The 12,723-nt window shown below is 46.6% G+C and overlaps 1 protein-coding gene across 1 annotated transcript in view; it reads left to right on the forward strand.

Moving 5' to 3' along the window:
• The first annotated feature begins 3,864 nt into the window (after positions 1 to 3,864).
• Positions 3,865 to 12,723, forward strand: part of LOC138286655 (sterol 26-hydroxylase, mitochondrial-like) — a 168,271-nt gene continuing 159,412 nt past the window's right edge. Inside the window, exon 1 of the mRNA XM_069227119.1 lies at positions 3,865 to 5,129. Coding sequence (XP_069083220.1) covers positions 4,896 to 5,129 — 234 coding nt within the window. The 5' untranslated portion in view covers positions 3,865 to 4,895. The remainder of the gene's footprint in view (positions 5,130 to 12,723) is intronic.

Consider the following 12,723-nt stretch of genomic DNA (forward strand, 5'->3'; position numbering starts at 1 on the left):
GGAGATGAAGGAAGGCGCAGATTGAAGGAGAAGAAATAAAGCCTATACTTCAATTGAAGCGTGATGAGTATTAGACTTTATAACAGTTATGCTCTCTCATTTCTTTCCAAATTGTCACTAACAGGCTAGTGACCAATTTCACCAATTTATATTGGCATACTGGAACACCCTTATAATTCCCTAGTATATGGTACTGAGGTACCCAGGGTATTGGGGTACCAGGAGATCCCTATGGGCTGCAGCATTTCTTTTGCCACCCATAGGGAGCTCTGACAATTCTTACACAGGCCTGCCACTGCAGCCTGAGTGAAATAACGTCCACGTTATTTCACAGCCATTTACCACTGCACTTAAGTAACTTATAAGTCACCTATATGTCTAACCTTTACCTGGTAAAGGTTGGGTGCTAAGTTACTTAGTGTGTGGGCACCCTGGCACTAGCCAAGGTGCCCCCACATTGTTCAGGGCAAATTCCCCGGACTATGTGAGTGCGGGGACACCATTACACGCGTGCACTACACATAGGTCACTACCTATGTGTAGCTTCACAATGGCAACTCCGAATATGGCCATGTAACATGTCTATGATCATGGAATTGCCCCCTCTATGCCATCCTGGCATTGTTGGCACAATCCCATGATCCCACGGGTCTCTAGCACAGACCCGGGTACTGCCAAACTGCCTTTTCAGGGGTTTCACTGCAGCTGCTGCTGCTGCCAACCCCTCAGACAGGTTTCTGCCCTCCCTGGGTCCAGCCAGGCTTGGCCCAGGAAGGCAGAACAAAGGACTTCCTCAGAGAGAGGGTGTTACACCCTCTCCCTTTGGAAAAAGGTGTTAAGGCAGGGGAGGAGTAACCTCCCCCAGCCTCTGGAAATGCTTTCATGGGCACAGATGGTGCCCATTTCTGCATAAGCCAGTCTACACCGGTTCAGGGACCCCTCAGCCCTGCTCTGGTGCAAAACTGGACAAAGGAAAGGGGAGTGACCACTCCCCTGACCTACACCTCCCCTCGGAGGTGCCCAGAGCTCCTCCAGTGTGCTCCAGACCTCTGCCATCTTGGAAACAGAGGTGCTGCTGGCACACTGGACTGCTCTGAGTGGCCAGGGCCAGCAGGTGACGTCAGAGACTCCTTCTGATAGGCTCCTTCGGGTGTTGCTAGCCTATCCTCTCTCCTAAGTAGCCAAACCCTCTTTTCTGGCTATTTAGGGTCTCTGCTTTGGGGAATTCCTTAGATAACGAATGCAAGAGCTCATCAGAGTTCCTCTGCATCTCTCTCTTCACCTTCTGCCAAGGAATCGACTGCTGACCGCGCTGGAAGCCTGCAAAACTGCAACAAAGTAGCAAAGATGACTACTGCGACACTGTAACGCTGATCCTGCCGCCTTCTCGACTGTTTTCCTAGTGGTGCATGCTGTGGGGGAGGTCTGCCTCCTCTCTGCACTAGAAGCTCCAAAGAAATCTCCCGTGGGTGGCCAGAATCTTCCCCCTGCTACCGCAGGCACCAAAGAACTGCATCACCGGTCCTCTGGGTCTCCTCTCAGCACGAAGAGCGAGGTCCCTTGAACTCAGCAACTCTGTCCAAGTGACTCCCACAGTCCAGTGACTCTTCAGTCCAAGTTTGGTGGAGGTAAGTCCTTGCCTCCCCACGCCAGACTGCATTGCTGGGAACCATGTCTTTTGCAGCTACTCCGGCTCCTGTGCACTTTTCCAGGATTTCCTTTTTGCACAGCCAAGCCTGGGTCCACGGCACTCTAACCTGCATTGCACGACCTCCTGAGTTGTCCTCCGGCGGCGTGGGACTCTCTTGTGCAACTTCGGGTGAGCACCGTTTCACTCCACTTCGTAGTGCCTGTTCTGGCACTTCTCCGGGTGCTGCTTGCTTCTGAGAGGGCTCCTTGTCTTGCTGGATGCCCCCTCTGTCCCCTCAAACAATTGGCGACATCCTGGTCCCTCCTGGGCCACAGCAGCATCCAAAAACCCTAAACCGCGAGCTTGCAGCTAGCAAGGCTTGTTTGCGGTCTTTCGGCGGGAAAACATTTCTGCACGACTCTTCACGACGTGGGACATCCATCCTCCAAAGGGGACGTTTCTAGCCCTTGTCGTTCCTGCAGAATCCTCAGCTTCTACTGTCCAGTAGCAGCTTCTTTGCACCCACAGCTGGCATTTCCTGGGCATCTGCCCACTTTCGACTTGATCGTGACTTTTGGACTTGGTCCCCTTGTTCCACAGGTACTCTAGTCTGGAAATCCATTGTTGTTGCATTGCTGGTGTTGGTCTTTCCTGCAGAATTCCCCTATCACGACTTCTGTGCTCTTTGGGGAACTTTAGTGCACTTTGCACTCACTTTTCAGGGTCTTGGGGTGGGCTATTTTTCTAACTCTCACTGCTTTCTTACAGTCCCGGCGACCCTCTACAAGGTCACATAGGTTTGGGGTCCATTCGTGGTTCGCATTCCACTTTTGGAGTATATGGTTTGTGTTGCCCCTATCCCTATGTGTCCCCATTGCATCCTATTGTAACTATACATTGTTTGCACTGTTTTCTATTGCTATACTGCATATTTTTGGTATTGTGTACATATATCTTGTGTATATCTGCTATCCTCATACTGAGGGTACTCACTGAGATTCTTTGGCATATTGTCATAAAAATAAAGTACCTTTATTTTTAGTATATCTGTGTATTGTACTTTCTTATGATATTGTGCAAGTGACACTAGTGGTACTGTAGGAGCTTCACTCGTCTCCTAGTTCAGCCTAAGCTGCTCTGCTAAGCTACCATTATCTATCAGCCTAAGCTGCTAGACACCCTATACACTAATAAGGGATACCTGGGCCTGGTGAAAGGTGTAAGTACCCCTTGGTACTCACTACAAGCCAGTCTAGCCTCCTACACTCCCTCACTTTGTTCTCTAGCTCTGAATCCTACTACACTTATTTTATAGGTGTTATACCGCGCTGCCCAGATGGTGTCTTATGTTGGATATCCTAGTAATGTTGAAGCTATGTGATAATATTTTGTTTTGTGTTGAGTCTTATTGGCTAATCCTGCAAGAATACGGATATACAAGGATCACGCATTCACCTGTATGCGAACACCCTTGATGATGTACTGTGCCTTTACATAGCTCCTATGCGTATGTTGACGTATGAGTATAGACAAAATGTCAATAAAGAAATTAAAAATAATAATAATTGAGGTCACTTTCAGGTGATCCATGGATAAGTTGGATGGTGCTCACATCAAGGTGTGGTCAATGTACCCAGAGGCATTTTGTGATGATTGATTAAGTTCAGAAGGACATCAGTATGGAAGATGCCATGCTATTGGAAGAGACTACATCCAACCAAACAGTTACTTGCGTATGTTCACCATTAAGGTTGTACTCTGTTAAGTTGTACTCTTGCCAAACAGTCTGATTTATTAACTGGGGCAGTGATAAGAGGTTATTTATCATGGCTACATGTTATAAATGCTACACCAAGGACCAAAGGCAGTATGTAGTGTCCGATGTCATATCTTCATTTAAGGAGGAAAGAGTTAGACTTTTGGGCTTCTTGAGATAAGAGAGTGAAAAGCAAAGCAGAGAGCATTCTGTAACCAGCCAATCCGAATCCGGCATTTCAAGTCTAGTATTATCAGAGAAAAGCTTGGACCAGGTTTGCCAGTTGTTTTCTAAGGGGGGAGAAAATGTTCAGGAAATGAGCACCTTCCCTCGGGTAATATTGCAATTCATAATCAGATCCTCTCATATACTTCACAAGATTTGGGTAAGAGATGTTTTTCGTGGGACTATGTGCGCGAAAGGATACATGGAGCATCGCTGCTGCGGAGAATTTTATGCTGAGGCATTCCCAGCTCTTGAGCTTTCGCCTGTACCGCGTCCTCGCTTTTCATTGGTTCACACCGGCGGCTCAGACATGCGGGGGGTGGGGGACAAATAAATACATCCACTCCTGCCTCTTAGCTCAGTGCCCTGTATTACTGCTAAAGCAGCTTTAATGCTCCTGTGAAACCCGTAGGATAGGTACGGAGCAGCTCCTTGCCGGCTACCACCCCAGTAACCCCTCCGCCTGCTCCCCCAAGAGGCACAAACATGGCTTACAACACAGAAACAAAAAAACAGAGGGGGGGGGGGGGGGCGCGACTGCTTAGAAAATTAATTAGTATTGATATATTAGGTCCCCAGCTTTCAGTAATGACTCACTGGGGGTCCCCAAGGTTCCAGTAATGATAAAGTAGAGGTCCACAGAAGTCAAAAGGTTGGGAACCACTGACCTAGGCGAAGCCTAATGCATTTGCTAGTGGTTGTTTTGCAGTTGTATATAGCGCGAGCCAGTCCTAAAGGCAGCGGTGCGCTTTACATGAGCGCCAGTTGCACAAGGTCACGTTCATTGTTTAGGCTCGGACGCAGAATCACGGGATGTTGATCCGACGGCGACAGTCAACCTGGTTCCCCAGATTGAAAGTCAAAAGCTCTGGCTGCAACCTCGCATCTTTCTGTTCTTGTCTTCATTCCCTGCCTTATCGTCATCACGCCAATAATGTGTCTCTTTCACATCTCGTTAACACTGGATTCACAATTCAAAGTCTGATCGGAAAGAAAGACCTCATCTCCTGTTACAAAGGGACAGGTCAGGCCGCGCATCGTCTGTGGCTTCCCAGCCGGTGTCTTGTTTCCAAAGCCTCGGTGTGAACCCCGAGGTTTCCTCCCAGCAGCTGATGATGACACAAAGTCCCTTCCGTGTGTGCTGGTGCCTCCGACATCCCGCTGCAGGCGGGGTTTGGCCGCGTTGCTGGCAGGAGCTGGGGAGGGCCGGGTACAGACGCGGTTAACAGCGCGCACTCCGCAGCCCCAGCAGCGCCCGCCCCGCTGCTGTGCCCGGTCCATGCCATGGCCGCCCTGTGCGCCCGCCGCCTCCTCCCCGCCCCCGGGACCCTGCTGCTGCCCACCACCTGCTGGGCCGGGCTCAGCCCTCGGAGGACCAAGGCCACCGCCGCGGGGGCCACTGTCCCTGCCGGGGGCGCGAGGCTGAAGGGCTACGAGGACCTCCCGGGCCCCTCTCTCCTAAAGAACCTGTACTACCTCTTCGCCAAGGGCTACCTCCTGCGGACCCACGAGCTGCAGGTCAGTCCCGGGTCACCAGTGCATCCTAATGTGATGTCCGCCGTTAGGTGCATGACTATTTAGGTTTGGTGTAAAGTTAGCGCCAGCAGAACAATCAGACTCATGTATTCTTGAAAAAAAAAAAAAAATGCTATACACCCGTAGAAGAGATTTCGCCGAGCCCTCTCCCCCCATTGGTCTGTTCAGCTGTCATTCACATGTTATCTCTACAGCATGGGTCAGTTGGCCAGTCTGCTCAGGTCCTGACTGCTCTCATTGTGAGTGGAAGCTTTTTGCCTTTGTGTAATGTGGTCATGACACCTCTCACCCCCACCGCACACCCCGCATGAAACTGTATGCGTCAGTGTCGGGGCATGTATGGCAAGGTATGGAAATCAAGGCAGCTTTAATAGTCTCACCTCATGTTTTGCACACAATAATGTGCACCCTACAAATAGAGGGCACATAAGGTGTCAAGTGCCTTTTTTGAGTATGCCTACATCAGTCACTAGTCATGAGTGAGGGCATTTAGATCGTGCGCGTCCTCAGTCTGTAAAGGACTTGATGCATCCCAACAAGCGGAGTGGTCGCTTTTTTAACCCATCATGTCCCCTTACAGATAGTGTCCATATATCTGTGATGCTCCCTTTGCAGGCGGTTTAATAGTTTACTGACTGCTGGAAGCTAGTGGTAACTCATTCCCAAACAGGAATGGGTCTCCAAGGGCCCCTTCCCCTTTCTGAATGGTAAAAAAGATTGTAGAAGTAGGCAGTGGTGCATGGAATCACTGTCTTTTTAAAAAAAAAAGTTTTAAAAACATTTAACTATTATACGTTTTTCTTTAAGGAAAGCGAGCTGCAGTAGAAAAGATTGCTGTATTTAAATCATTGACAGACACCTCCCTATGATGGCAACAAATCATAGTAGGTCGCAATTTGTGACCTGCCTCATTAATATCCATGAGAAGGTGTAATTCAGACCCACTAAGATTCGGATTATTAAGAACCAACCTATTAGTAAACAAGTTAGGTCTTAAAAATCTTTACAAATGGCCCTTGGATGCTTTCAGTCCAAGCAAATAAAATGTACTCAGATTGCACTGTGCCGGTGGCGCTGTCCGGTGCAGTGTGTCAGGGACATCTTAAGGATTTTGGGGGCCCTGAGCCAAACGTCTTTTGGGGGCCCCTGTTTGGAATAGCCTTGAATTGATGATCCAGTTTCAGCTCTTTCATGCCCTCTTTGGCCAGGACTTTGCACAGACGCATTTGTCCAAATTCTTAAAGTGTTACATCTATTATTCAGTGATAGTGACTTGTGTTTTGAATATTGTGACACAGCGCAAGCTCACTAACATTACTGCAAACAATCTCTGTGACACCCTCTTATTTCTTATATGTAAACTTTTGTTTTACCCGTGCTTCATGAAACAAACACATTTTTCTGCGAATTGTCAGTAATAGATCTCACACATCATCCACATTAAAAATCAATTAAAGGAAAACGATATTTAAAGCAATCTGAATAAGAATTATTCAAGGTCATAGGGCAGGACACTCTGCAGAACAGAGCTGGCTCTATATGGGGGCTCCCTGAAAGGCTGGGGCCCCGGGGCAGAGCCCACTTGGCCAGTGCCTTAAAAGGTCTCTGCAGTGTGCCACCTGGCCTCTCAGGTGTGCATCGCAGACGGGCCTGCACAGCATGGGTCATCAGACAATCCCACTAGTTTAAAAGTTTCTTAGTAACTTTTTCAGCTTGTCACTGAGAGCTCTCCCAGGCTGTGTGCCTTCATTAGCACCCTGCACTTTTAGCCTCTTGTTCAGTAATAACGTGCCCTGGAAAAGGGGCAGAGGGAAGCTTTAGCACTTTATTGCAATTCGTGAAGTAAAACAAGTGCTAGTTAATGTTTGATCTGGAATCGCAAACTCACGTAGTGCAGAGCGGCTGCAGTGTCCCTCTTCCTCCCCAGAGACCCAGGTTCAGGTGCCTACTTACACAGAAAGAATTGCTCAAGCACTTGAAGTGCTTCTGTTCTAGCAGAATGCACTTACTGTCATCGGAGCTTATTCTCATATTTTGCATTCAGAAAGTGGTGAAAGTGAAGTGTTTATGTGAGGTGCTTGCACGAAAGCCACAGTACATGTGTTCAGGTTTCAGTATATGTGTGAAGGCAGAGGAGTTAAGGTTATCTTAGAAGACTCTCGTGCTGGCCACTCTTAAGTTAATCCTAAAGAGGTTGTATTCACTCAGTTAAACATAACCAGTATGTGAGCCAGCCTGATTCTCAAAATTTCACAAACGTTTATGCGCTGGAATTAATTAATTATACATTTACATATTTTATTTTTTATGTTTTTTATGTTATATTATTGTATTCTATGTAGACTGTGACTTTTATTGAGCTGTAATTCAATTTATACAGCGCTTACTATCCCTGATTAGGTTTTGAAGCACTTTATGGTTTGAAGCATGCTACTTTGGAATCCAAGGGAAGTGGTTGGTGTAATGGGTTTTGGTTTTGCGATTATTCTTGTTCTCTTAGAAGAAACCCTTGCATGCATTACTTCAGTTTGTTTGGGGAGGAATCAGAAGTGGCTAAAGATCAGCACTAGTGGGGGTTGGGGTAAGTTACTCAGGGGTGGCTCCTCTGTTAGGGCAGAGGAGCATTGCCCCCCACCAGCAGCAGAAGCTGCAAACATTTCAGAACGAGAGGATAATGAACTATGTTTATTATCCTTTCATTCTGAAAGGGGCGGGGACATGGGGGTGACTAGCAGTGCACTCTCCCTCAAAGCGCATGTGTGTTTGGCCTGCCATCTTGGGCCTGCCAAACACACATGCGCATCTCTCCAGCCCAGCACAGGCTCCTAGTCTGCCTGGGAGCGACCTGGCTGGGCGCTCCCATCCAATCAGGATTGGGCGCAGGGCAGACTGGGCAGACTGGAAACCTGTGCCTGCAGCAACGATGGAAAGGAGAGTGGCGCAATGCGGTCGGTGGATCAGGTACGTAAATGTAACCCCGCTTCCCCCTCGCCACTTCCCCCTCTCTTCCCCCTTGCTCCGCACCCGCCCCTTTTTAGCGCTGAAAGCCGTGACTGAAGTTACTGCGAGTTAGTGTTAGTGGTTTGAGGGGTGAACAGCTTGGGTAGAGGAAGCTTAGAAGATTGTTAAATTGCAGGTAAGCGATTGCCAATATATGAAACGGAAGGGGTATAGTCTTTAGGTTGAGACACGACAGAGTGTGTACAGGAGCCAAATTAGCACATGCACTTTGGAACATGACTCTTACAAGAGGACATGCACAGGATCCTAGATATTGGATGGCCATAAAACAAAGTTTTTTTTGTTTTATGTGGGCATTATGCAGTATAGTGGAAGGAACAGCAGCGGCTCCTCCGCGAAGGCGGAGGAGCATTGCCCCAGTGCTCTGAGCAGTGAAAAAAAAAAATGATAATAACACTATGTTATCATTTTATTTTTCATTGAGAACCAGGTTGGGGCAGGGCGGGGCTGGGCTGGAGGGGGCTGGCGGAGGGCTGGAGGAGGAGTGGTATGTGCACCATAAGTGCGCATGACTGTTTGGCCGGCCGTCTCGGGCTGGCCAGACAGACATGCGCACTTTGCATTTCTCCACCGAGCTGTATTGCACAGCCGGGTGGAGAACATGCACAGCCACTGAGAAGGAAGCTTCTTGGATTTCATGGAGTCTTAAGCAGGCAATAGCAGAAAAAATTGGAGTATTTGAGTGCTTGATAGGATCTTATCTTGACATTTTTTTCCAGAATGTTTTTTATTAAAGTTTAACAAGAAACAAAGCCATGACAAGAATAACAGCACGTAACATATAATAATCTGCTTCATAAACGTGCCATGATGGGAAACATAGATGAGCGTATGACAACAACACATGGAGATTAAAATTATATGAACAATATCAAGTAAGATCATAGTCCATAGTATCAAGCAGTATTAGGTACATCGTATAACATGTCATGGAGGGAATAAAAAAAAAGAAAAAGAAAAAAAGGAGAAAAGAAGAAAAGAAACCAGAGAAACCAGAAAGAATAACCCCTACAGAAAGCGAATAATAAAAGATCAAGAGATAAAGGAGTCCAGGTTGCATATGGTTCATAGAATTACGTCAGTTATTACTCTTGAAAACATGGAACTTCAACATCCTCATTATCTAAAACTCTGTGATAGGAACTGAATGGATAGTGGAAAAGGGACTCCTATGGAGGCTTGTGTTTTGCAAATATACATCAAGAGCATCCCATAAATGTCTAGAGCGATTGCTTCCCCATAGTTTAGCAAATAGTACATTGTCTGCACCGTGGATGTAGCAGAGAAAGTTCTGCCATTTATCAAAATAAGTAACAGAAGTATTTATTTATTTGAGAACTGGGTGAGAGAAAAATCTCTCAGCAATTAGAACTGATTGAGTTCTTGCATCAGATCTTGACAATTTGGCCAGAGTTTCTGTTTGATGACAGAGCAGGCTTTATTCTTGAGGTGTGTCCCATTTTAGAAAAAAATGTCATGTTAAGGTGACATTACTATTTGACAATTAGTATTTAGAATCTGAACTTTATGTCCACAGCTATTCCTTAGGCGTTCTTTTTCCAGTGCTAGGATGCCCATAGGATAACAGAGCACTCTGCAAAACAATGGATAGATAGGTAGCTAGCTAGCTAGCTATATAGATAGCTAGATAGATAGATAGATAGATTGATTATCCATGGGGGTCAGGTCAGAAATAGCCAGCTCTCAACTATTCTTCTAAATTACAGACGGGTGTCAGTAGTTTTTATTTTTTTGTTGGATGGAATTCCAATAATTTGTCAGTCTCTATAGCAAAAGTATTGCCTCCAGCTGTTTCCTTTTTGTGAGGTGAAATGATTGGTTGTGGTGGTATTCAGGACTGTAAATTCCTAGATTGGAAGTATTTTGGGATATTCATCTGGAGAAAATTTAGGCCTATATTGTGCATTTTTTGAGAATAAGACATAATACATTAAAGATCTTCTTGTAACTGGTAACCAATGAAAAGCCTTCAATGCATAGGAGATGCATATCTTTACAAGTACATTTATTTAGAAGTACATTTAGGTGGTCATTCTGACCCTGGCGGTCTTTGACCGCCAGGGCGGAGGACCGCGGGAGCACCGCCGACAGGCCGGCGGTGCTCCAATGGGGATTCCGACCGCGGCGGTAAAGCCGCGGTCGGACCGGCACCACTGGCGGGGTCCCGCCAGTGTACCGCCGCCCCATTGAATCCTCCGTGGCGGCGCAGCTTGCTGCACCGCCGCGGGGATTCCGACCCCCCCTACCGCCATCCAGATCCCGGCGGTCGGACCGCCGGGATCCGGATGGCGGTAGGGGGGGTCGCGGGGCCCCTGGGGGCCCCTGCAGTGCCCATGCCACTGGCATGGGCATTGCAGGGGCCCCCGTAAGAGGGCCCCTACATGTATTTCACTGTCTGCTGCGCAGACAGTGAAATACGCGACGGGTGCAACTGCACCCGTCGCACAGCTTCCACTCCGCCGGCTCGATTCCGAGCCGGCTTCATCGTGGAAGCCTCTTTCCCGCTGGGCTGGCGGGCGGTCTGAAGGCGACCGCCCGCCAGCCCAGCGGGAAAGTCAGAATTACCGCCGCGGTCTTTCGACCACGGAACGGTAATCTGACGGCGGGACTTTGGCGGGCGGCCTCCGCCGCCCGCCAAGATCAGAATGAGGGCCTTAATCTTGCATCGGAGTTCTGAATTCTCTGGAGTGGAGAGAGGAATCCTTTGTTATAGACCATTTGCGTAATCAACTTGTGAGAGAATAAGTGATGTTGTTGTTTGAACAATTTTGTAGTAATCTAAGATGGGGAAAATGTGATGGAGTGTCTTCATAGAGTAGAAGGCTGACTTGGTTAGTTTATCCATTGGGGCATTCACTATCAGTGCAGAGTCCATGACAATTTCAAAAATTTTAATTTTAAAAAATATTTTTGATGGTGGTCCTAGATTTTCCAGCTAGAGTGTTAATGGATCATCACTTTTTCAGTCGCCACAAATGAGTATTTCTGTTTTTGATGCATTTGGTTTAATATAGTTCTATATCAACCAATGGTTGGCAGCTTTGAGACATTTGTTGAGTTTCATATGTCTTTGGGGTTCCACTTTGAGTACTTTTTGTTTGTCGTCTTCTAATTGTGAAGAATACAAACAAGTGATAGACAAAATGCTTGAATTATTGTCAGCCACTGGTAATTTCTTAGGGTCTAATCCCAAGACATCATTTATTTGCCCAGCTTGCCGTCTCAGATTGTACCAAGCCATATGCAAATCAGCCATGGTTCTGCTCCATTAAGGACTGTCCAGCCTGAACTGCCTAGCCAAATCCTCTCTAAACTAGAACAACAAGCAACCCAAGACCAAATTTTCCTAGGTTGTGACTCTTCAGGCTGGTGTAAAGGAGTTCCAGTGGCACAGCGCGTATGGGACCTAGGCCTGGGCATACTTGTCACACTTAGATCATCACAATGAAGAATACAAAAAAGTGATCGATGGAATGTTTGCATTAATCTCAGTAACTGGTAATTACTCAGACCGCATCACAGTTCATTTGTTTAATGCCCACCTTGCTACCACAGATTACTGTATACCCAGCCATATTTGAATCAGTCTTTCTCCAGTAAAACAATATACCCCAAACTACCCGCTAGGTCCTCTCAGAACCCGAACACAAACATCCCACAGCCGGTATCAGCCTAGAAGGGCTTCTTCAGTCAGGTGCAGCTTGGTTCCAGCACTACAGTGAGCATGGGGCCCATGTCTGAGCATAGCCTTTGCACTTAGGCATCACAATGGAGAATACAAAAAAGTGATTGATGGAATGCTTTAATTAATCTCAGCCCCTGGTAATTACTCGGGGCAGCTATGCAGTCCATTGTTTTTTGCCCACCATTCCACCTCACATTAGAATCAGCCAATCAGCTTTGGTCCTGCAGTGATAGGAGCAGTCTGTATAATTGTAGCAGATCAGGTCAAACTGTTGACTAGTTCTGACACTGGTTTCATCTATACAATATTTGAGATCATTGGGAAAGTTCTGTTTTAATTTTGTAAGGCGTCAAGGAGAAGGGGGCATCAATATCCTGTTAATCCTGTTACAAGAGTAAGAGGAGATCCAAGCAAGAGTTATTTTTTTTTTTAAATCTGTTTATTAATCATAACAATCACATACCAGTACATTGGCTGTTTATGATTTAACAAATTATTTGCTTACATATATAAACTTGCACAGCTTCGTTGCATATTAACTGGTATGTAGGAAAAAAGAGAAGAAATCAAATTATAGACAAAACATAAAATATTGCTAACAAAGCAGAAAAGAAGAAACATGCAGCTTAAATACTGTGCAACAAATACTTGCCGAGTAACAATGCAGCTCAGCACGGCTGATGTCATTAATAATATATACTACCTCAGACGGAGGTAAGGAGACGTTAGAGGAAGGATTGCATCTTATATATGTAAATGTGTGTAGAGCGGGGGACAGGAGTGAAGCAGGGATTTACATTTTGCGGTGTTCAACGGAATACTGAACAGGATTAGCATTAAGCGAGCTGG

Source organism: Pleurodeles waltl, chromosome 3_2 (genome assembly GCF_031143425.1).
Source record: "Pleurodeles waltl isolate 20211129_DDA chromosome 3_2, aPleWal1.hap1.20221129, whole genome shotgun sequence".
In the NCBI taxonomy this organism is placed as follows: domain Eukaryota; kingdom Metazoa; phylum Chordata; class Amphibia; order Caudata; family Salamandridae; genus Pleurodeles; species Pleurodeles waltl.